The 21,937-nt window shown below is 36.2% G+C and overlaps 1 protein-coding gene across 1 annotated transcript; it reads left to right on the forward strand.

Moving 5' to 3' along the window:
• Positions 1-19,326: 19,326 nt before the first annotated feature.
• On the forward strand, positions 19,327-21,231 carry LOC107043537. Its single transcript, XM_015265073.1, has 4 exons — positions 19,327-19,403; positions 19,574-19,626; positions 20,826-20,963; positions 21,080-21,231. Exons 1-4 carry the CDS (start codon positions 19,327-19,329, stop codon positions 21,229-21,231), a joined length of 420 nt encoding a protein of 139 aa, XP_015120559.1.
• Positions 21,232-21,937: the final 706 nt, after the last annotated feature.

Consider the following 21,937-nt stretch of genomic DNA (forward strand, 5'->3'; position numbering starts at 1 on the left):
AGCGACGGGCTATTCAGAACTCTCAAAAGTATGTGGAAAAAGTGAAAACTGAAAAACAAAATTTTTCACCCGGAGCCAAAGGGTCAGATCTTGGATTTTTTCAGGGGGAAAGTCGGTCAAAGGGTCACAAGGGTCAGGGGAGCCAAAGTGTCAGATCTTTGATTTTTCCAGGAGGAAAGTCGACTTTCGCCAAAATTGAATTTTTTAGCCGAGTGAACGTTGGTTCCAACTATTTAAGCGACGGACTATTCAGAACTCTCAAAAGTATGTGGAAAAAGTGAAAACTGAAAAAAAAATTTTTTTGACCCGGAGCCAAAGTGTCAGATCTTGGATTTTTTCAGGGGGAAAGTCGGTCAAAGGGTCAGGAGGGCCAAAGGGTCAGATCTTGGATTTTTCCAGGGGGAAAGTCGACTCTCTCCAAAATTAAAATTTTTAGCCGGGTGAACGTTGATTCCAACTATTTAAGCGACGGGCTATTCAGAACTCTCAAAAGTATATGGAAAAAGTGAAAACTGAAAAAGTTTTTTTATTCAGATTTTCAAAGGGTCAGATTTTCCGTTTTTCCCGGGGGAAAGTGGACTTTCGCCAAAATCGAATTTTTTAGCCGGGTGAACATTGATTCCAATTATTTAAGCGACGGGCTATTCAGAACTCTCAAATGTATGTAGAAAAAGTGAAAACTGAAAAAGTTTTTTTTTTTTCAAATTTTCAAAGGGTCAGATTTTCCATTTTTCAAGTGGGCTTTCGCCAAAATTGAATTTTTTAGCCGAGTGAACGTTGATTCACTCCGTAATTTCGGCCCGAAATGTGGTTGTAGGAAATTTTACGGAACGTTTCCGTCACGGAATTTTTCCGAAGCCTTCTGTAATTTTTATCTAAATCTCCTGTAAAAAATTAAATGTTTTACTGAACATTTCGAAGTTGATGCATAAATATGAAGTTCAGATTTCGTTAGAAAAAATCCCCCCTAAAAATAATAAAATTGGCTATCAAAACCTGATTTTTATATCCAATTTAATTCTTAAAAATCCCTTCTGCAACACTTCGGTACAAAGATAAATGCGAAAAAATAATTCCCAGATAATTATTTCAAGTATCCAACTTCATAATTTCTATATCCTGCATCGCAAACCGGAGATTTCTAAAAATCTCGTGAACAACTTCCTTCCTACGATCTTCCACCGAAGACTCATTTATCCCTCAACAAGGATCAACGTCCACACATACCTCCATACTCTCCACACCTCGAGTAATGGGTTCACGCGCTCATATGTATCCCCCCTCCCGGAAATTATCCGATATTACCACCGAGTACGTAATAGCCCTCAAACACCAACAATCCTCCAGAAGCCCTTCTCACCCCTTACCTCAACAATGGAGAACCTACGGGTCATTTGCTTGAAAATGCACGCCACATTGGCGATGGTAATACCAGGTGAGTCCACATGCTCCCCACTAAATAAATCCTGGAATTCTTCCCGGAGTTACATCTGCACCTGAACACTTCCGCAAACACGTCAAAAACCTATTGAATGAGAAGAAATGCCCCCCTACAACGTTCACCTGAAGGGGCTCTGATACTCCTGAGCTCAGTCGTAAAGGTTCCTTTTACGACTTCACCCAATAGTCGGCAGCTACCACTGAAGCCCAACTCCGGTTCTTTCAGACACACGAAGTAATCACAAAAATAATAATCCCATTCTTCCTCTCTCGTCTTTATGTACTGGAAGACATAGACCCTAATACCAGTGAATTTGCAGGGGCTTGGGGACTGAGCGAAGCGTCGATTACTCATTTATATGAGGTCATTAAACCCCTCTTCGCTGTGCCTCGTCCAAAATGATTCTCCTGCCACCCGCCAATTTACGTTGGGAGCTGGGAGGAATCCCTCGCTTCGGTTTTCATTTTTTCTTTTAGGATAATTAATTGGAGGTGATTTGCTGGATTGAATGGGCTTGGTTTCTTCTTTGGTGGACAGATGATGTAAAGATAAGGCCAAAAATTGCACGGTGATGAATCCTTGGGGAAATTCACGAAGAAAAAAAATTTGGTTTTCAGGGACATGTCAATGATTTTAGAGCATGTCAATCTTATTTTATTACGAATTATTAGGGATTCGAAGTTGAGGTACACTGTTAAAACTTTTTGTCTGAATTTTCCGTGTCGAATTCTGGAAATTTTTATCGTGTTCAAGTTCCACTGAAATTTCAGGAAATCTTGTCATTGAAAAATGAAATATTCCGTTGATTTTCTGTTTAAATGATCTGAAACGCAATAAAATACTTGATTTTTCAGTTCAATTATTCTGTGAAAATTGATCAAATTCAGGAACATTCAGGGAAAAATTGGAAATTCATGTCATTATGCTTTTGAATATTCATGTTCCACAGAAAATTCAATCAAGTTATGCATTTTCCATCTCACTCTCACTGAAAATTCATGAATTTCCGTGAATTCTACTTAAAACTCGAAATTTCATAACAATTTTTTCCGTAAATCCGATTCAATGTCACTCTCATGAAATTTACTATAATATCTTCTATGAAATTAAAAAAAAATTCTAACAGTGGATTCAGTGAGTGCGGAATTCTGAAATTCAATGATTTTGTCATCAATTTACACAAACCCATCTCTAATTTTCTGAGTAATGTCAGTGATTTTCAGTGACCCATCTCTAATTTTTAAGAATCTATCACCAAATTTTAGTGATGATCAGGGTCGTTTTACTAATTTCCCAGTATCACCGATGATTGATAGATTCCTTAAAATCGCCCATATGTCCCAGGAAATCAGCAACACGTTCCTGAGAATACAAACGTTTTAAAAAAGGCGACAGAAGTTTCTTATTAAGTGCAATTCCACTGAAATTTCAAGGAATTCGGGTATTGGAAAATGTCAGTATCCGCGAAAAGCCCAATAATTCACGAATTCTCAGAGATTAATAAATCCATTCGAATGCTCAAGGCTGAAGCCCAGTAAACCCTGAAACCAACATTCATCATGTTGCTTCAATGAACGCCATTTATCATTCGCCGCGAGGACAGATTGAAAAATTCAAAACCCACGAATTCAGGATGATAATTGCGATCACGAAAACAAAGATCATGAATAGAATGTACTGTTCCTAATTCGAAAATAATTCATCCTCGTGGAGAAGTTGACGACCCACGCGAATTCATACAAGGCACAACTAATCAACACGATAAGCTTCTAACAAAACACGTCAATTCATCATTTTTCTTGTCATCACATTCATTTCACTATTTTTTGAAAAATATATTAGAAATATCAGAATATGGGCAAGACGTTTGTTTAGTATCATAAAAGAATACTTAAAACGAAGAATAAAATGAATAATACATCGAAAATTTGATGAATGCCATAAAAAAAATTATTAACAGCAAACATTATTCGGCTAAAAACTCCACGCGAAAAGTTTTATTTGAATTTGGAATTGTTTCGCTTAATTAGTCTCAAAGCAAACCTTAATTTTCTTTTCATGCCCAGGAGAATACAGAAATTTAATCAATTGATCAACGAAAGAAAATTTGAATCTTCATTGTCTTCAATTTCATTCCACTCTCCGTAATTTACAATGAAAATTAATTTGAAGTACAATTTCTTCGACTTCGTTGCAAACATTTCACTCAATTAGTCCCTCAACAATTTTCAAACCCTAATTTCCCCCTATTCCCTACAATTCCTGTTAATTTACACCGAAAATTGACATGAATTGAGATTTGTTCGAATTTTAATTCGTTTCAATCATTTCCCTTAATTAGTCTCCCAGTAATTTACACTGAAAATCCAAAGCTCAGCAATCATGAGCAAAAAGACCCGACGTGGAAGAAAAATGAGAAGAGCGGTTTGAATAAGAAAAAACCCCAAGAATACAGTGAGTAAGACGAAAGAGGAAGAGTTCATGAGAAACATCTTTATCGCTGGATCTGGCGCTACGATGGGACCCCAGCTCAACTTGAAGGGACGACAGCAAGTGGATATAAGTGTATGTAGGTACGTTCTCATTTTATTTTTCCAATTTCTTTCTTTCTTTCTTTTTTCGCCGATTCAACCTCCAACCCGAGCCATCGCTCTCGTTTTCCTATATCTCCGGGCGTCTCGTTTATTCCCGGCATCGGAGCGTATTACGGGCTATTCATTAACGTGTAATTGACTTTTCAATACGAGAAGGAGAAGAAGTGCGTGATGGTATAAACCGGACACGTGGAAAGATGGAAAAGACGGGATGAGTTACGATCGCTTTTGGTATTACGTTGTGAATTTTACAGCTTGAAATTACTTGGTACGTTACGCTGGATCGGTTTATTGTTGGTGATTGCTGTTGTGTGGATTTGGGCCTCTCGATAATTAGGGAGTGGGGCAATTAAGATGAAGGGGATGGCTGGCTTTGTGGCTGTTTATGGTGGTTTATGGAGGTGAAATGGTGTTTTTTTTTTCGCTAGGAAGAGAGCAGTGTTTCGTATGGCTGACGTAACTAGGTGGACACGTGGCACGCGTTGCGTGCCACCACTTGGGGTGACGCCGGACTTCCGGAAACATCGGGAGCTGCTCAGAGATATGCTGATTGTGGGTGGGGAGGTGAACATGTTGCTGCTGATGGAATCAGAGGGAGATTTGTGGGATTCAATTTAGGGGTAAAAAATCATGAAATTTCGAATTTCACAGAGAATTCGGAACACAAGAATTCTTCAACTTGAATTTTCAATCAAAACATGAATATTCGATACCAAATTACTCCGAATTTTCATCTTTTCCATTGATTTTCATAGAATAATTGAACTAAAATTTATAGTTTTCATCAAGTTTTTAATAAAAATTGCTAATTTCCACTACGAAATTTGCTTCAATAATAACGACAATTATTGCGGTGTAATAATTTATGCATGACGCATACTAATCTTCAGTTTCCGAACAATAATTTTTACAATACGGTATCACAATTTTTATAAGAATTGTTATATAAAAAAATATAATATAATTTGCATGCTGTAATAAACTTGGTTATTATCAGGATAAAATTTCTTCATAAACAAATAATTTTTACCAAGCATTTCTCTAAAATGAAAAGCTCGGACTTCCATAAAAGCGCAATAATTCAATAATTAATGGAGTTAATTAACAAAAATTAAGGAAATTGAAGAGAAAATGTCCAACAAGTTCATCTGTAGGAAATTTTATACTTCACAACAAAGGTCTCGTGATGTTTTCTCGCAAATCTCGTCACTTCCGAAATATTCCCGGAATATTCTGAAACAAAATCCCTCGAATTGTTTTTTATCCATCTCTTACGACTCCATATTAATATTTGTAATGATACAAGTAATAGACGTTCTTCTAAAAAAAAACATTTTTTTCTCAGTGTAATACAGGATCTTGGCATCACTCACCAACCAGACGATTCTATAATTACTAAAATCAATTGCGGAAAACTTCATAAAACTAATTTTGAAATGTCTTTCTGCAGGGCATGAAATTCCTTACAAAAAATATCCCTCAACGTTTTCTCGTAAACCTCGTGAAAAAAAATTCTTTGAAGTGTTTTTTATCTACTTCTTTCTATTCCATATTAATATTTGTTCCGCAGGAAAGATTACAAGTAGCCCTCCCGATGCACTTTTATAAAAATGAAGAAGTAAAGCAACGATGGAAAGAAGATGGTTTATGTCTTTTAGTTTTATGGGTTGATCGGTATAAAAAATGGATAAAATACAGGATCCGTTTCGCCATTATTTCCCAAGCACACCCCGACCCATCACCATCACCTGTACACCGTTTTCTCGGTAGAGAGGAGCTTTAACACGTAGGTGGGGGGAGACCCACGTGGGAGTTGGAATAAGGTTCCTCTCGTTTCAGAACCATTTCAAAAATAACCGTTTCACCCATCCGCTCTTCCTCCTTCAGATGCGGTCAACAGTTTTCCACATCTGTGAAATTTTCTTGAGTTGATTGGAGGTGTAGAGTCAATCGCAAAACCTTCATCTCGGATCTTACTCTTTACCTTCAACTCAAAACACAATTTTTCTTTTTCACCTGACTTCGCTATCGTTTCCATGTTGTGGAGGCTTTTTTCTTTTTGCTCCCTCTAACTTCAATCCAACAAAATCTTCCGTAACTGTTACGTAGTTCAACATCTGTTGGATAACACGGAGAATGGACGGCATGGGTAGTTTATTGCTGCGAGTACTTTGCGCGGTGCGCGCGGCAATGAACCGAGACCCTGACTTTCAGAAAATTATGGGTGAATCATGGCGGGGAAAGAGGGATTATTTGTTGCAGATAAATTTAGTTATTCCCGATTTTTCGAGGGGAGCGGGAACTCGTGTGGCTTTTGCTTTGGATATTCAGGTGATGGTTTTTAATTGCACAGAGAAGAAAAAGGGTTCGGTTAATTTCCAGAGATACATGATCTTGGGTTTCGGTGAAATTTCTCGAGAATCGGAGAAAAAATTCTCGTTTGAATCCATTTTAACTGAAATCTTGTTCACATGGTGCTTAAATTATCTTCAATAATTATGGTGTGATGACACAACATTGTCAATCCCCTCCTCGCTCCGTCATGAATCGTTACAAATTTCAAGTCCTCAATCGCGTGACGCAATATTTGAATGCCACAGGGTCTTATTTTAAGAGTTCTCAATTATATTTTCATCAAATTGTGGATTTTTAATTTCGAATTGACTTGAATTTTTATTACAAGTTCTTGAAAATTTAGAAAAATAATCCGATTGTTTACAATTGTCAATGATTTTCATTGTCATTAGGATCTAAAAATTGCAATTCCATTGAATATACCACAAGTTAACTGATTTTTCAGTGACACTTATAAAAATTTCATGTGAATTATTCGTCAAAAATTTCAAGATTTTTTCCTTGAAATTTCAAGAATAATTGTCCAACAGTGCATTGCATTAAAATGAACTATCAAATTCAGACCTTCAAAATTGGATTCAAAAAATCATTAGAAAATGTGCAGTAACCTAGGGTCAAACGGATTGAGAATGAAAGTTGTGATGTTTAAAGACAAATGTTCACGAGAGTTTGAGCAAAAAAAAATGACCAGCCCATCCTTAAGATAGCATCTTACACGGAAATGTAACTCAGAGACACCCACTACGCCCCCGCAGGAAGAAACACATGTAAAAACACAATTCACACAGTTCATTGTGAGAATAATAATTTTTAGGCAACTTCATTTTTTCGGTGCGCGTTGAACGCTAATTTCAGATTATCATCAGTGATGATGGATGAAGAGTTGAGACACTTGTGAACATGAACACCCACATGTAGACGTACACATAATCATTATGTCAAACATACTTGTTTTAAAAGCCATATCTTCACGTTTCATGACGCTTTACATCATTTCGAGGGAAGATCAGAGATACGATGGAACGGATCGTTTACAATGCTTTCATTTGGGAGCAAAAACCCCTGAACTCGAGTGTTTAATTACGTGTTCGTAATAATGAGACGAAAAATCGAAGAAACAACTTCACAAAGCGATGAAAATTCGTTTACCACTCGCGCAAAACAAATTTATTAATATTCTTCTCTTCATACGACTGAGAAATTTTTTCTTCGGAATTTCCGCTAGAAGTGTGTCTCATTGGAGTTTTTTATTCCCATGAAAACTTCTGGCTCAACTATTCAGACATGAAGTACGGTTTTTCAATTGATACACGAAGGTCCAAAGAACCACTCTCACAAAATCTTATAAATAAATCTGTACTATTTGTGAAGAGCAAGATCCTTAATATCCTTTTCTTCTGCTGGAAGTCTGAGGAATCTACGAGCTTTAAAAAACTCTTCATACACTGAGCTATTACCATTAGATCGCCGAGGATTGAGGAGAAACATTCCACGAACCCATAAAAAAACAATGCGCACCGATCCCTTCGATTTTTCTTGAAAACAAAAATGTTTCTCTCATTCATTTTTCACCAAAAACACCCACAATTACACTTTAAAAGCCGAGTTTTACTGTATATTTCTATCTACAAAAACTTCTGGTGTAACTATTCAAACATCAAGTGCAGTTTTTCAATTGTAGGCCCAAAGAACAACTTTCGCTGAGCCATGAGAATTGATCCACTCCTTGTGAAGAACAAAATCACTAATTTTTTTCTTTTAATGGAAGCCTGAGGAATCTACGGGCTTAAAACACTCTTCATACACTGAACCAGCAGGATTAGATCACCGAGGATTGGAAAGAAACATTACACGAACTCATAAAAAATAATGTGAACTAATTCCCTTAGATTTTTCATGAAAAAAAATGAAAAAATTAAATGAAAAAAATGCTTTTCCCATTCATTTTCCACCGAAAATACAAACAATTACACTCTAAAAGACATGTCTTACTGTATATTTTGATATGCAAAAACGGTCTGGCATAACTATTTGAACATCAAGTACAGTTTTTCAATTAAAAACCCAAAGAACAACTTTCGCAAAGCCATAAAAATGAATTCACTCCTTGCGAAGAACAAAATTACTCTTCATACACTGAACTATTAAGATTAGATCGCGGAGAATTGAGAAGAAACATTCCATGAACCCATAAAAAAACAATGCAAACTAATTTTCCACCAAAAATATACACAATTACACTTTAAAAAACATGTCTTACTGTGTATATTATATTTATCTACAAAAACTTCTGGCATAACCATTCAAACATCAAGTACAGTTTTTCAATTAAAAACCCAAAGAACAACTTTGGCATAGCCATGAAAATTAATCCACTCCTTACGAAGAACAAAATCACTAATTTACTTCTCTTTTCATAGAAGCCTGAGGAATCTACGGGCTTAAAAAACTCATCATACACTGAACTATTAAGATTAGATCGCCGAGGATTGAGAAGAAACATTCCACTAACCCATAAAAATTCTGCTTAATCACGATCGATGCAGATTTGTTACGGTTCTAAAAAGGTGAACGGTATCTTTCCCGGAAAAAATCGCTCCCCGGGGGGGGGGGGTCACCGCACTGTCTAACGTCCCTCGACTGGGAAAATCCTTCCACTCCCCCCACCGCTACCGCTCCCTCCCGAAATTCACGAATTGTCGCACTTTTGGAGGTGACACATGGCATTTTGTCCCGGAAATAAATAATTCGGGTATGAGAAAAGCGGAGGGTACAAGTGTTAACGGAACGCGCTAGGGACGGAGCGTCTTGGCTAGTTGACCGCGTTAATGGCGTTCTCGTGTTTAAGTTCCTGACTTGAGAAACTGAAGGTATTCGTGTTTGTACGCCTGCGACAAAACTTAAGGCCATTGCCATCACAACAGGGAAAAAATACCCTTGAGCTATTTTCTAGGGTTATTTCCTTTGTCTGACCAGGAATGTCAGTGACTACTAGTTGTGAAACGGGCGAAAAACTATCCAAAACTAATCTGTAATCGTGGGGGATGCAGTTTATGGGAGGGAATAAACGCTGGTGACGAATAATAAATCGAGGGAAGACTATTTTTGTTCTAGGAAAGAATTTATCCGTTGATTTTCCGAGAAAGTTGGGGGCATTTCGTTGGCTAATTAATTTTTATTCTCCACTTTTACATTTTGTTCGGTAGGTTGGAAATGAGGGGGATTTTAGTTTTTTTTTTTTTAGTTTGAAAGAATATTTATACGAGGATTTTAAGGATAGTTTTTGCAGTTTGCGATTTTGAGTAATCCAATTTGGAGATGAAATTAAGTGCGACATTCTTTGATTTTTTTTGAACATTTCTTCTTGTTGGATGCATCGTTTGAGATTGATTGAAATTTTATAGACAATTTAGGAGTATTTTTCTGGGAGCACCGTTGAACTCGATTTAGGAGAGAAAAAACCATGAAATTTTCCGAAATTTCGAAACCAAAATTCATGATTTTCTTGATTTTTTCATGAACTTGGAAATTTTTAATGACGAAGTCCTTCAAAATTCCAATAAAACTCTCACTTGATAAAAATTATTGAACATTTCAGCCAAAATTTATTAACAGTGCAAAAAAATAATGAAAATTGTTGAAACTTTGAAAATCTCTATGGAAAAAGATAATAATCTTCAAGAACACCAATTTTCAAATCTTGCTATCGTTCTTGAAAGATCACAAGATATACCTCAGATAAAAAAAAATTAAAATCAACAACAATGAAAAATTGATTTCATTGATTTCCCACATGAACTTGCAACGAATTTCCTGAAGAATAAAAGTAAAAACAGTACTTCAACTGTATAACCTCCAGAGCAATGACGAATTAATCCCCAGAAAGTCCTGTAACACGCACAACGAAATTTAACAAAATAACCTAGCGAACTCGATAGAAAATCCTGTCCAATTTCTATTCAATTTCTCTTAAAAATTCTATTACTTTTTGGCCGAGAATTTCCACTAGAAACTATTCTACATAAAAAAATCAGTAATAAATTTGCCCAGAAAAATCAAATGTTATTGATTTTTTCTACAAAATATTTTCATAAACAATTTTCATTGAAAAAAAAATGCCCCTATAAATAAGCTGTTTAAATTTTCCAATGGAATTTTCCCCTACTAGAAAGCCCAATGGAAACCTCCTAAAATTTCCTGGCGAAGCGCCAGATTTTCCCTGCAATTTTTTCCTACACGGAGAGAAATATTCAGTAAAAATTATAGAACTTCAATTCACTCACCGATTACGGAATGGACTCAGAAAATTTAAGTGACGGTATCGTAATTTTTCACTGGAGATTTAGATAAAAATTACGGAACGCTCTGGAAAAATTCCGTGATGGTTCCGTAAAATTTCCTACAACCACATTTCGCTCTGGAATTACGGAAAAGATACGTAATTTTTATTGAATATTTTTCTGCGTGTACATGAAATGGCAAAAAAAATTCCACCAATCAACGCGCCTAATCTCCCCCAGAAAGCCGATGCAAATAACCACTAATTTTCCCTCAATTTTTACCTAACACTCTCACTCCACCCTATCCACATATCATCCGTACCTATAATGTAATGTGAGACTAGCTGTAAATCGACCACACAGTCTTACCGTGTGACACGTATGATATTAGTCATCGCGTGTGCGATCTTGCGCTTCCTTATCCCTTGTGCCTCCCCATGCCTCATCATCCATTCCATCGATCCCTATTCTCTCAGTCATACTCTCTCTCTCTGTCTACATCACCACCCATACCACCGACCAATGTTTCAAGATGATCGAGCCAGCACGACCGTGTACTGTGGTTAATGTCCCGTTTTTGATCCAGGGACAGAATCGATACTCCCCCCAATATCGATCAGTTATTTTCCCAGATCAGCACTAGACAAATAACGGAAGGAAACAGGAAAATAGCTGTAACAAGTGTTTAAACTCACGCTTGCAGGTATTTATATCTGCCTCCCATGATCTTCTCCACTCGAGTATTCAATTAAAACTGTCTCGATCACAATTAACACTCGTGTTCTCACAGTGTCACTGTTCCCAAACTAATGATTTAATCCTCAATAAAAGTGATAAATCATTGTTATTTTTAGTAAATCGTTTAGAAAAATTGCACTTTTGTTTTTATCTTGTGATTAAAACACGCAAAAAATGACGATAGAATTATTTTTTAAATATATTTTTGAAGGGATTGGACACCCTCTGATTGTCGTTGACACACTCGTTGATTGGATTAAAACATTGAAATGGCAACGGTTGCTGTCGAATGTTCCTCCCCAGGAGAGACTTGTCGAGCAACTGAACTCCTGCTCGCGAGGATGATCCAAGAGTAAAAGGAAGAGGTGCCCGTGCTCTGCTGTTGGCAGAGTGGAGCACTGCGCTGTAATGACATGGTCTAGGAGATGCCGGTCAGTTTTGTAATAGGACTGGTAAAAAGTGAATTTTACCGGGTGGGGAAACGAGCGAAGCGCCAATCGCATAGGATCATCCTAACGCTCACCCAGGGAGTGAGGACAAGCACTGGGGACCAATCAGAGCGCAACATTCCGGGGAAGGATGAGGGAGTTTTTTTTATTTAAGAGGATGAGAACACCCTTTCATTATGAGTGGATCAACGAGTCTTTATTATTTAACTCGGGTGGGTGAGGTAAATCATAGATTCGGTTGGGTAATACTTCGGCCTTCATTTGCATCGGTGAACTCTTGTGTAAATGATATAGGAGGCCTTCTGGCGAAATATAAGTTATGGGGGTAATGAGGAATACAAATCCTGGATATGGGGAACTGTTGGGGAATGGTTAGAAGTTATTGTGATTTTTTTTTGTTTTTCCGATGGAGAAGTAATCAATAATAATAATTCAGGAATTGTGGCAAATTTAGTGGTGCATTCACTTGGATTTTCCTGGTTTCTATTCATTCTCACGAAATAATTGAGCAGAAATTTACAGTTTTCATTAATTTTTTTAAATTAAATTTTAGCACTTTGACGTACGAAATTCCTTGGGATCGTGGAACTGTCATTTGATTGAATTTTCGAAGAAGAATATACTGGAAATTTCAGAGTTTTCAGTGTTATTAAAGTTGAATTGACGTTTAAAGTTATGTTTTATATTCCTTAAACAATCAAATATGACTCTTCCCCGTTTTGTCACAAATATGGATGCATAGCCCGGTGGCTTGGCGCAGTAAGTTCGTTGCCTCACATGCGAAAAGTTCCGAGTTCAAATCTCGGCCTGGTAGAATGGTGCGATCTTACCATTTAAAGTCTTGATCATCATCGCAGTATACCCTAACCGGGTCGCAGCGGTGTAAAATAACGATAAAAAAAATATGGATGCATTCCTGATTGGTTTCCAGTGCAAGCTGAAAAAAATGATATTTTTCAAATAAATTTCACTGAAAATTCAATGAATTTTCAATCAAAATATGGGTATTCAGTACCAAATTATTAATTCAAGAATATATTTACCTAAATTTTATGGTTTTATCAATTTTCATGGAATAATTAAACACAACTAAAATTTTCATTTATTTTTTCATCAAATTGTAAATTTGCAATGACGAAATTCCTAAAAATTTCACTAGAACTATCACTTGATGAAAATTGAATGGAAGGTCAAAGTGAAATTATATATTCTCCAAACAATTCAATGAAAAATATTGATGCGTTTGCCCGAGATTAAAGATATTTCATCAGAAAATTCATATAGAAATTGTTTAAAAACTTACGAAAACAATCTCCTAAAAATGGGAAAGTCCATAAAATTGAGTTCTCAGCACTCTCCCGCATAAAATCTCTTCCCCCAGAAACGTTACATAACGTTTTTGATCCCGCTATTGAGCTTTCATCCAGGAATTTCGAGTATGCAAACAATATCCCCCGAAAATTGATGTAGAACAGTTCTCCTGGGAATAGCACCAGATATCATTCTCCATAGTCGATTCTGCTCTCGATCCCTGGAAGACCAATTTCCCTCCACAGGGAGTACGAAGAAACCCGTTAAAGGCGCGCAGACCCGGAAATCCCGCGGGCGAAGCCCTCGGCGTAAAAATAAAAAAACTCATTTCCACTTTTTCTAATTTTCCCCTCCTGATTGTGATCACCAACCCTCGCTGGACGCGTATGGCGCCACCATCTCCATTGCTCGTTAATGGTTACCTGTCCACCTTCACTGATGTTTTACCAAACGTTCGTGATACTCAATCGAGACCAAAGTGTTTTCGAATAACAGGACTGGTGATATATTTAAGAGAGAAAACTCGAATTAGCGGTTGGATCGAGTACTATTGTCCTTGATCGATTGTCTCGATCAGCATGAGCTCCACGGGAGTCCGAGGGCCCCGGGGAGTCCCTTCATGTCTCATCGTCCTTAGTACGACCCTCTTCTCGGTCGTCCCAAGCTAAAATAGCTATCTTTTTGGATTATTACCCCATGAGGTGTTTTTTTAATTTCATTTTCATTCGGTATTTTCATCTCTCTCATTGGGCATCGTGTTGCGGACTCGAACCAGTGGGTAGGGCTGCACAATCCGTGATGATCACTCATCTATAATTTGTGAAAATCACCTGCTGGTACTTGTTATTCGTCTTTATGTCATTACTACACTCTTTATGTCATCACAGTCCTTGCAGTGGCGATTGAAGTTTTAGGATTTTTTAATTAATGCAAAAGACTTATGTTTGCATTTCAAACAGCTTCGTGTTACTACCCATCGCCTATTTGTTTGTAAATTCAATTTGAAAACATTCAGAAGCTTTATGTATTAGAAAAAATTTAAAAAAAAACTAGCGAATTTGGTAACAATTTCCATTGGATTTCTATTGAACTTTCTATTAATTTTGGTCAATTTTATTTAAAAAACCGCATTACTCACGCATTTTATTCATTAGAATTCGATATTTCTATAAAACTATTCTACCGAGTTATTTTCTACAGAGATTCCTCGGCTTAAATTGTCTAAGTGTTTTTGTTTGATTTTTGTAATGAGAAGAGAAGAAAAATAGAATGGGAAACACTTAGAAAATTCAAGTTAAGGAATTGCTATTGAAAAAGACGAAATTCTACCGATTTTTTTGATCATTTTTTTTCATGAAAAACTCAATATTCATACGTGAACTTTTAATTCCCAGCAAAAACGAGTAAATTTTTAATTACAAATGTATTCATTATTTATTTTTATTTTTATGATTAAAGTTCAAACCAATGACACTGCCGGCTACAATAAAAACATGATGAGAGAATTCTCCCATAAAAATCACAATAACCAACAATAGCAATTGAAGATTAAACTAAAATTCCCAACATTAGACGAATTAATTTTCAGACAGAAAAGTCCGTAACCCTAGGCGGACAGAACGAAAATTGGTCATCATACTGTGTTTTTAACCGGAAATCCCTCGCTATCCCCTGAAAATGATGCCATCAGCTGTAAACACATGCTCCACCAAATGACTCAGAAATACGAGAATGAATATTATAATAACCACGAGCACAAATTATTAAGAGATTAAACTAATACCCCCCAACTTCTGAGGATTTATGCTTACATTTTGTTATGATCCCCAACAACCCCATCTTTAATCTCTCATTAAACTCCAAGAAAGCACAATTCATTTTGCCCCGAGGAATATTTTCACCCTGAAGAAATGAAAAAGAAAAATCATTTCAAACGTGAATCACGGAATCACGACTGTTAGATTCACTCGCCTATAAATAAGCCAAGTACTTACTGATGGCTTGTCAGATCCCCGAGATTTCCCATTGGCCTCTGCTCGCCTTCGATTACCACCTGGAAACAATGAGAGAATAACAAATTGCTCGTAAAAAATTCATTGAATAAAGAGCAGAATCAAATAAATTCCACTGATTCTCGAAGCTTTTCGACGGCTCTCCTTGTAATCCCTTTTGTTTCAATTCCCTTTCCGCCGTTGCGTTATTTCGCTGGTTAGATTGAATGAAGTGAGACAGAGAGAGCGATAGTCCGTGGGAGAACTTGGCCAATTTCATGGACGTTTACTGTCACGGTCTTGGGAATCGTTCTCCTCGTTCTTTTATTCTTTAGACACCGTACTAATTGCATTAGTATCGAGTCTATTTCTTTTTCTCTTCATTTTTATGGGTTTTGATTCTTCATCCGTCATAACTTTCTTCGGGAGACGTGGAGACAGTCAGGGGAATTTATTGAAAAATTCTGATGAGGAAATTGTCCTTCGATTGCCCCTCAACTTTCAAAATTCATCGGTTTTTCCCGCGGACACTGCAAAAAAACGGGTATGTCACGTTTTACAGGAGAATCTGTTGCGCTCTGCACTCGAGATTTTGGTTTTATTGAAACACTGGCAGAAATTTTTGGAAATTTCATGGAAAATATTATGGCAATTCTCATATGAGTGACATTGAATCGGATTTAGGGGAAAAACGGTTGTGAAATTTCTAGTTTTAGGTAGAATTCAAGAAAATTTATCAGTTTTGAGTGGGAGTGAGATGGAAATTTCACAACTTGATTGAATTTTCAGTGGAGCATGAATATTCAGAAATAAAACGGCATGAATTTTCAATTTTTCCCTGAATTTTCTGAATTTTCATAGAATATTTGAACTGAAAAATCCAGTATTTTATCGATTTTTTGATCATTTGGACAGAAACTCAACAGAATATTTGATTTTTCAATGACAAGATTTCCCAAAAGTTCAGTAGAACTTGACCACGATAAAAAATTTCCGAAATTTGGTATGAAAAACTTAGACGAAAATTTTTAAAAGCGTACATCATATTTTTCTATTAATTAGTTTCAATGGATTTCTTTCCAATTGTTGATTCGAATTTCCAAGTTTTAAATAAATTTTGATTGACGTTTAATTCCCAGAAAAACGCTGCAGACTTTGTGGATATTCCAAATCAATCGAATTATTGAAGTTGACGAGTGCGTCAAGCTTTGCAGAAAAATCCCTTGCGCACTCGGAATTTTAAGCCTGCTAGATTTGACACATTCTTTTCTCTGGAAAGCTCGACAAAAATATCCCATAGTTTTGAAGGTCTCGTGGTATTGCAACTGAAAAATAAAAACAATCAAACCTCTGTACTTATCTATAAGCAGAAAATATTTAAAAAGTGAATAAATTTTCTCAAAATATCCTTCAATTGATGCTAAAAGTGCCCACAATCTTCTGCTTTTCTCTCCCAATTAAACAGAAATCAAAATATATTTAAAACTTGAAAATTGAAATCAGCAATAAAAAAACAAATCCATTGAAATTAATTAATACAAAAACACGATGTGTGAAAATTCACGACAAAAAATTAATCACCGGCAAATCATTTCCTCTGAACTCATTCCCTCTGAATTATCCCCACAAATTTTTCTCAAAGTCAACACCTCCGGATGCTAGCAACATTTAACGAGGAAGTACAAAACGTTTGATCGTGGAGGATTAACCCGCGAAGGGTAGAGAGCAAAACTTTTACCATTAAAAAAAAATCTCCCATTTGCTTTTTTTCCCCAGCAAGAATGGTACTCACTGTGCCTTCTAATCGATCAGATAAAATAAAAAACTAAGTGCGCACTAGCAGTTACCGTGGGGCAACTGGCGTTGATGAACTTTACGTATGAACCTTTAAAACGTAGTGGCTCGATGATATACGGGCTGGTGTAAGACCAAGCGTCGAGGTCGATCTCGTGCGATACCCTTACCGAGTTGCAATTATTTGTATCGTAGTTTGTATCTTTCATTCGTTCAACAAAGCACTGTACACTGATACGTCTCGGTGCGGGGGGAGAGCGATGGATATTAATACGAATTTTCAAGGGGAGATGAGAATACGGTAATTAAGAGTGAATAAAAATGTGATTAATGAAGTTATTCTATTTTTTACGATCTACTGGATTACGGAGACGTTGATGGGTATTTCATTGTAGTCAGAGAAATTTCCGGGTGAAAACCTTGGAAAATGGCCTTGTTATGTCCATTAGCTCTTAATTTTTTCAAATGGAATTTTGATGATCAACAGGTACTGAATTTGAGACCTTCAACAATGGAAAGTGTTAATTTCAATTCGATGGTTCCATGAATATTAAGAGACTGTGAAATGAAGATGGATATATTCATGAATTTTCAATTAATTGAAACTTCAGGGTAATTTGCTGCTGAGTATTCATGTTTTGATTGACGATTCAAGTGTGTTGTAGAATTCTCATTTTCCTGCAGTTCGGAAATTAGTATTCGTGGAAATTACCACTAAATTTGTCCGTAAAATTTAAATTTTCTTCAATAGTGTTTTTGGAAATTTTCATGAAGCGACAATTCCACTGAAATTTCAAGAAAAATTGTCGTTGAAAATTTGCGATTTGATGGAGAAATCAATGGAAATCTTAAATTCCAGATCAGTTATTCGATGAAAATTAATTGAAGTCAGAAAAATCTAGGTAAATATAGTCATGAATTTTCCTGCTGAATATTCATGTACTGACTGAAAATTTAAGAAAGTTATAGAATTCTCATCTTCCTGCAGCTTGGAAATTTAGATTTCCATTAAATTTTCCGTTCAAATTTCATGATTTTTCCTCCCCTAAATCGCATTCGGTGTTGCTTCCCTGCAAATCGCCACTAAACTATCTATAAAATTTTATGAAAATTTGGAAATTTTCATGAAGTGACAATTTGACTGAAATTTCATGATAATTTGTCATTAAAAATTCCCAATTTGATGAAAAAATCAATGGAAACCGTAAATTCCAGATCAGTTATTTCATGAAAATTAATATGAATCAGAAAAATCTAGATGCTCATGAATTTTCCATTAATCAACAATTCAGCATTTGCTGCTGAATATTCATGTATTGAATATTATTGTGATTTATTCAAAGTGAAAGAATCGATCATTATCTTCACTATATTTCATTCAGATTCGCCTATTTTAGCATCAAAATTGTGAGATAATCTCACAATTCTATCTATTAATTCTAATCAATTTTGTTCGAGCAAAACCTTCGTGAATCCAATATTAAGAAATTCCAATTATTCTATTTTCTTCTAACCTAAATGATTTGGATAATTACCATTCATTCATTCATGTTTTATAAAATGGTATTCAATTCTCCAGTCGTTCGAAACATCCGTCATGTTAGAGTTATAATCTATCGATTCGAGATATTGCCCATTTTTTTATAAAGGCTAAACATACTTTCCCCGCAAAAGCCAATCCCTCAATTGAATTACTTTCCAATTCACCGAAATCTCCAGAATCAAAAAAGAATATTCATCTCTTACCTCACACTCTTTCCCAATTGAGTTATCACGTAATACTTCCCACAGTTTTTTCTCCACACGCGTCTTTATACGAAAACTCCCCCAATGACTTCCTGAAACTCCATTCCCCCTGAAAAACCCCCATTCGACGTTTTTGCGGCATTCTACGCCGACGTACAGCGACAAGAATTAAAAGAATGACGACAAAAAGCTCGCGACGAAAGACACAAACTCCCCCCTGTGGCGCTAATGTGTGAACCCTCATGAAGTTCCCCACCATGACGTCACACTGACAGTTGAGAATGCATTATGTCATCCGACACAGGGGGAAAATAGCATTGAGTTGGTTAGCCATCATCAGATGTACCTTTTCATCTTCAATTAACCTCAGGTGCATCGATACACAGGTACAAATGCTGATAACCGTTAATGTTGCATGTGAAGTATAGCGCCTGCTCTCTTCCCTTTCAATTGCGCCCGAGGAATTTCATTCTTCATTTCATTCGTTTTGCTCAATTTCTTTTATTTCTCACATTTTTTTTACGAGGTTAAACACGAGTCAGGTGAGAGTCTCTTTGCGATTTTGCCGACGAGGGTGGCCTCAGCAACATTGCCAATTCAATTCGCAGACAATAGTCGATACGGAGGATGATGGACGGACGATTGGAGCGAGACCGATGGACCAGAAATGAAAGTCATAAAAGGCACAGGGATATTACACGCGGGTAAAAGGGAATTTTCAGTTTTTATTTTTTTCTCATCGCACTTTGCGAACATTTCCCTGCAATGCTCGCTTTCTGGAAAGCATTTTTACGATGGGGAGGAGATGCTGCGGGGTAATGAAAACCTTTGGTGGTCAGATGAGTTTTGAGTGACGGGGGAAATTGTTCTTTAGATTGCAAGTGGAAATATCCGGGATTGGCGACACCGGATATCTCTTCGTTGACCGTGAGTACAGGAATTGTGAATTGTCCGAGTGAATGGATTTTTTTTCGGGTGGGGAGAAGCGAACGATGTTTTTTTAATGGAAAGACAGGGCAATTTACGGCAAAAAACAGGGCGACACTGCGGAAAAAAGTTTCTGCCTTTCAGCACCACGGTGCGGGAGTCCAGAACCATTGGGCATTGAAATCAAAAACCCTGGGTTCTTAAAATAAGAACCATACATTCACCTGAACGTTTCGGATTTTTAGTCATTTTTTATGAAATAATTGACTGAAAATTCAAAGATGTCGTTGATTTTTTCGTCAAATTGTAAATTTCGGATATGAAAGTCTTAAAATTCAATCAACAATTGTTTACAGTTCAGAAATGTTCTTCAGTACTCAACAAATTTTGGAGAAAAGTTATAATTAAACATTCTCATCCACAGTTTTGACCTGAAAGAACCGTTGTGTATTGAAATCAAGAAGCCTGGATTCTTAAAATAAGAACCATATTGTTGTCAATTAATTGGCAATTCAACAATACATTCATCTGAACTTTTTTAATTTTTATTAAATTGCATGAAATAATTGAACGGAAGTCCTTGCTATTCCTATTCAACGAATTAATATTTTGAGAAAATTATTTACTAGTCTACTGTCTGCATATCATTTATCAATTGATTCGATGTGTCTAGTTTATTGTCTAGATTTAATTTGAGAAGCAGAAGTTGAGGGTCCACGATATCCCACATCTACGGTAAAAATTACCTTGAATCCACGGGAAAACGTCCTGTACATCCACGGTCGAAGTTACCGTGGAGCGTGTGAATAGACAGTGTCTTCGGTAAAAATCATTCTCCGTTACAGAAAAGTTATACGAAAAATTGGAGCAATTATTCACGTTCACTAGGATAATTTTTGATGGGATGAAGGGTAAATTTTACAGTTTCGGTACAAATCACCCTCACGTTTAGTAAATTTTCTCGGGCCAACTGAGTAAAGTTCACTATTAATCTCGCACTTTTTATCCTATTTAAGGTGAAAAGAAAAATCGAGGCTGCTCCACGATTACTTGACTTGTTTGGTAATTTTTCTCCAACTTTTTCTTCAGTACTGAAAAAATGTTGGGGAATAGTAATAATTAAACATTGGCATCCACTGTTTTGCCCTGAATTTCCACCCAAACCAAAAATGAATAATCACCTGACCAAATAATTTCAGCATTTCTCGAACTTGAGAGTCGCTCGGTGATGGATAGTCTCAGTGCATTCGCTGAGATCTTGACTGACTGGTATCAAAATGCCTGTGTCGTGACTGGCGCAGCCGTGTCGGACATTAAAACCCTTTGGATAATAACGAGTTACGTACACCACCATTAAATCCTCTGTTGAATTTGTATAATTTTATCATTTCTTTTTCGACTCATCAGCAATCCTTTTTCCTTACTTCTCTCCCGCTTTATTCGATTATTGCAGGCGGAAGTTATTTGCATAAAGGAAAAATCGTGGGAAAACTTGTGTCATATTACCTCATTGTTTTGGCTATTTATATGATTGAGACGGCTTTGTGGGTGGATAGGAAAATTATTGAGGTGCTCAGTGGTGTCATCGTGGAGGCAAAAGAGTAAGTACAATGCCAATTAATTTAAAAATTCACTTAAAAATCAATAATTTTTAAAAATAGGGGAAGGGGTGGAGTATTTTATTGCGAAGCCAGAAAAATTTCCGTTGAAAAAAATCCGACGATCCATTTATCTCTAATAGATTTGGAGATATGTCCAAATTTTTTTTATTAGAAAAAATTCAATTTCAATTGAATTTTGGCAACGAAAATTTCAAGTTCAATTGTGAAATTTCGCTCTGGAATATATCGAGAGCTTTTGAAAATAAATGGATTGTCATTCTGCGCTTTCAATCTACAATTTCCCCGTCCATTCATTGAAAATATTTCCATTAGACTCTGGAGATATTTTGGTGATTTTGAAAATGTTGATGTGAAGTTTTCTAATAATTGGGGATTAGATATTTACAAAAAATAATGAAGTGGGGCGTAAGCATTGAATCTTGAGCACATGGAACAGAGAGGAATTGAAATTTAATGAAAAGTTTAGTTTAAATTTTCAGAAAATAATTTTCAAGGAATAATTGAACTAAAATTTGTCATTTCGTTTTTGTCATCAGATTGTGAATTTTCAAAGATGAAGTTTCTTGAAATTTCATTTGAGTAGTCACTTCATAAAAAACCCCAAGAACACTGCCTGAAAAAAATCGAAATTTTTTCATTTATTGAAAATATTTTCACTCCAGTGTTCAGATATTCTGATAATTTTGAAA

The sequence above is a fragment of the Diachasma alloeum genome, unplaced genomic scaffold, assembly GCF_001412515.2.
Source record: "Diachasma alloeum isolate Michigan unplaced genomic scaffold, Dall2.0 Dall_scaffold_00597, whole genome shotgun sequence".
NCBI lineage: Eukaryota > Metazoa > Arthropoda > Insecta > Hymenoptera > Braconidae > Diachasma > Diachasma alloeum.

Bases quoted from the DNA above. Each gene is read 5' to 3' on its own strand.
- LOC107043537 (XM_015265073.1), top strand. From the start codon at position 19,327: ATGATGGACGGACGATTGGAGCGAGACCGATGGACCAGAAATGAAAGT. The intron at 19,404-19,573 runs GTAAAAGGGAAT...ATTGTTCTTTAG, and splicing joins CACAGGGATATTACACGCGG to ATTGCAAGTGGAAATATCCG. The intron at 20,964-21,079 runs GTTACGTACACC...CGATTATTGCAG, and splicing joins AACCCTTTGGATAATAACGA to GCGGAAGTTATTTGCATAAA.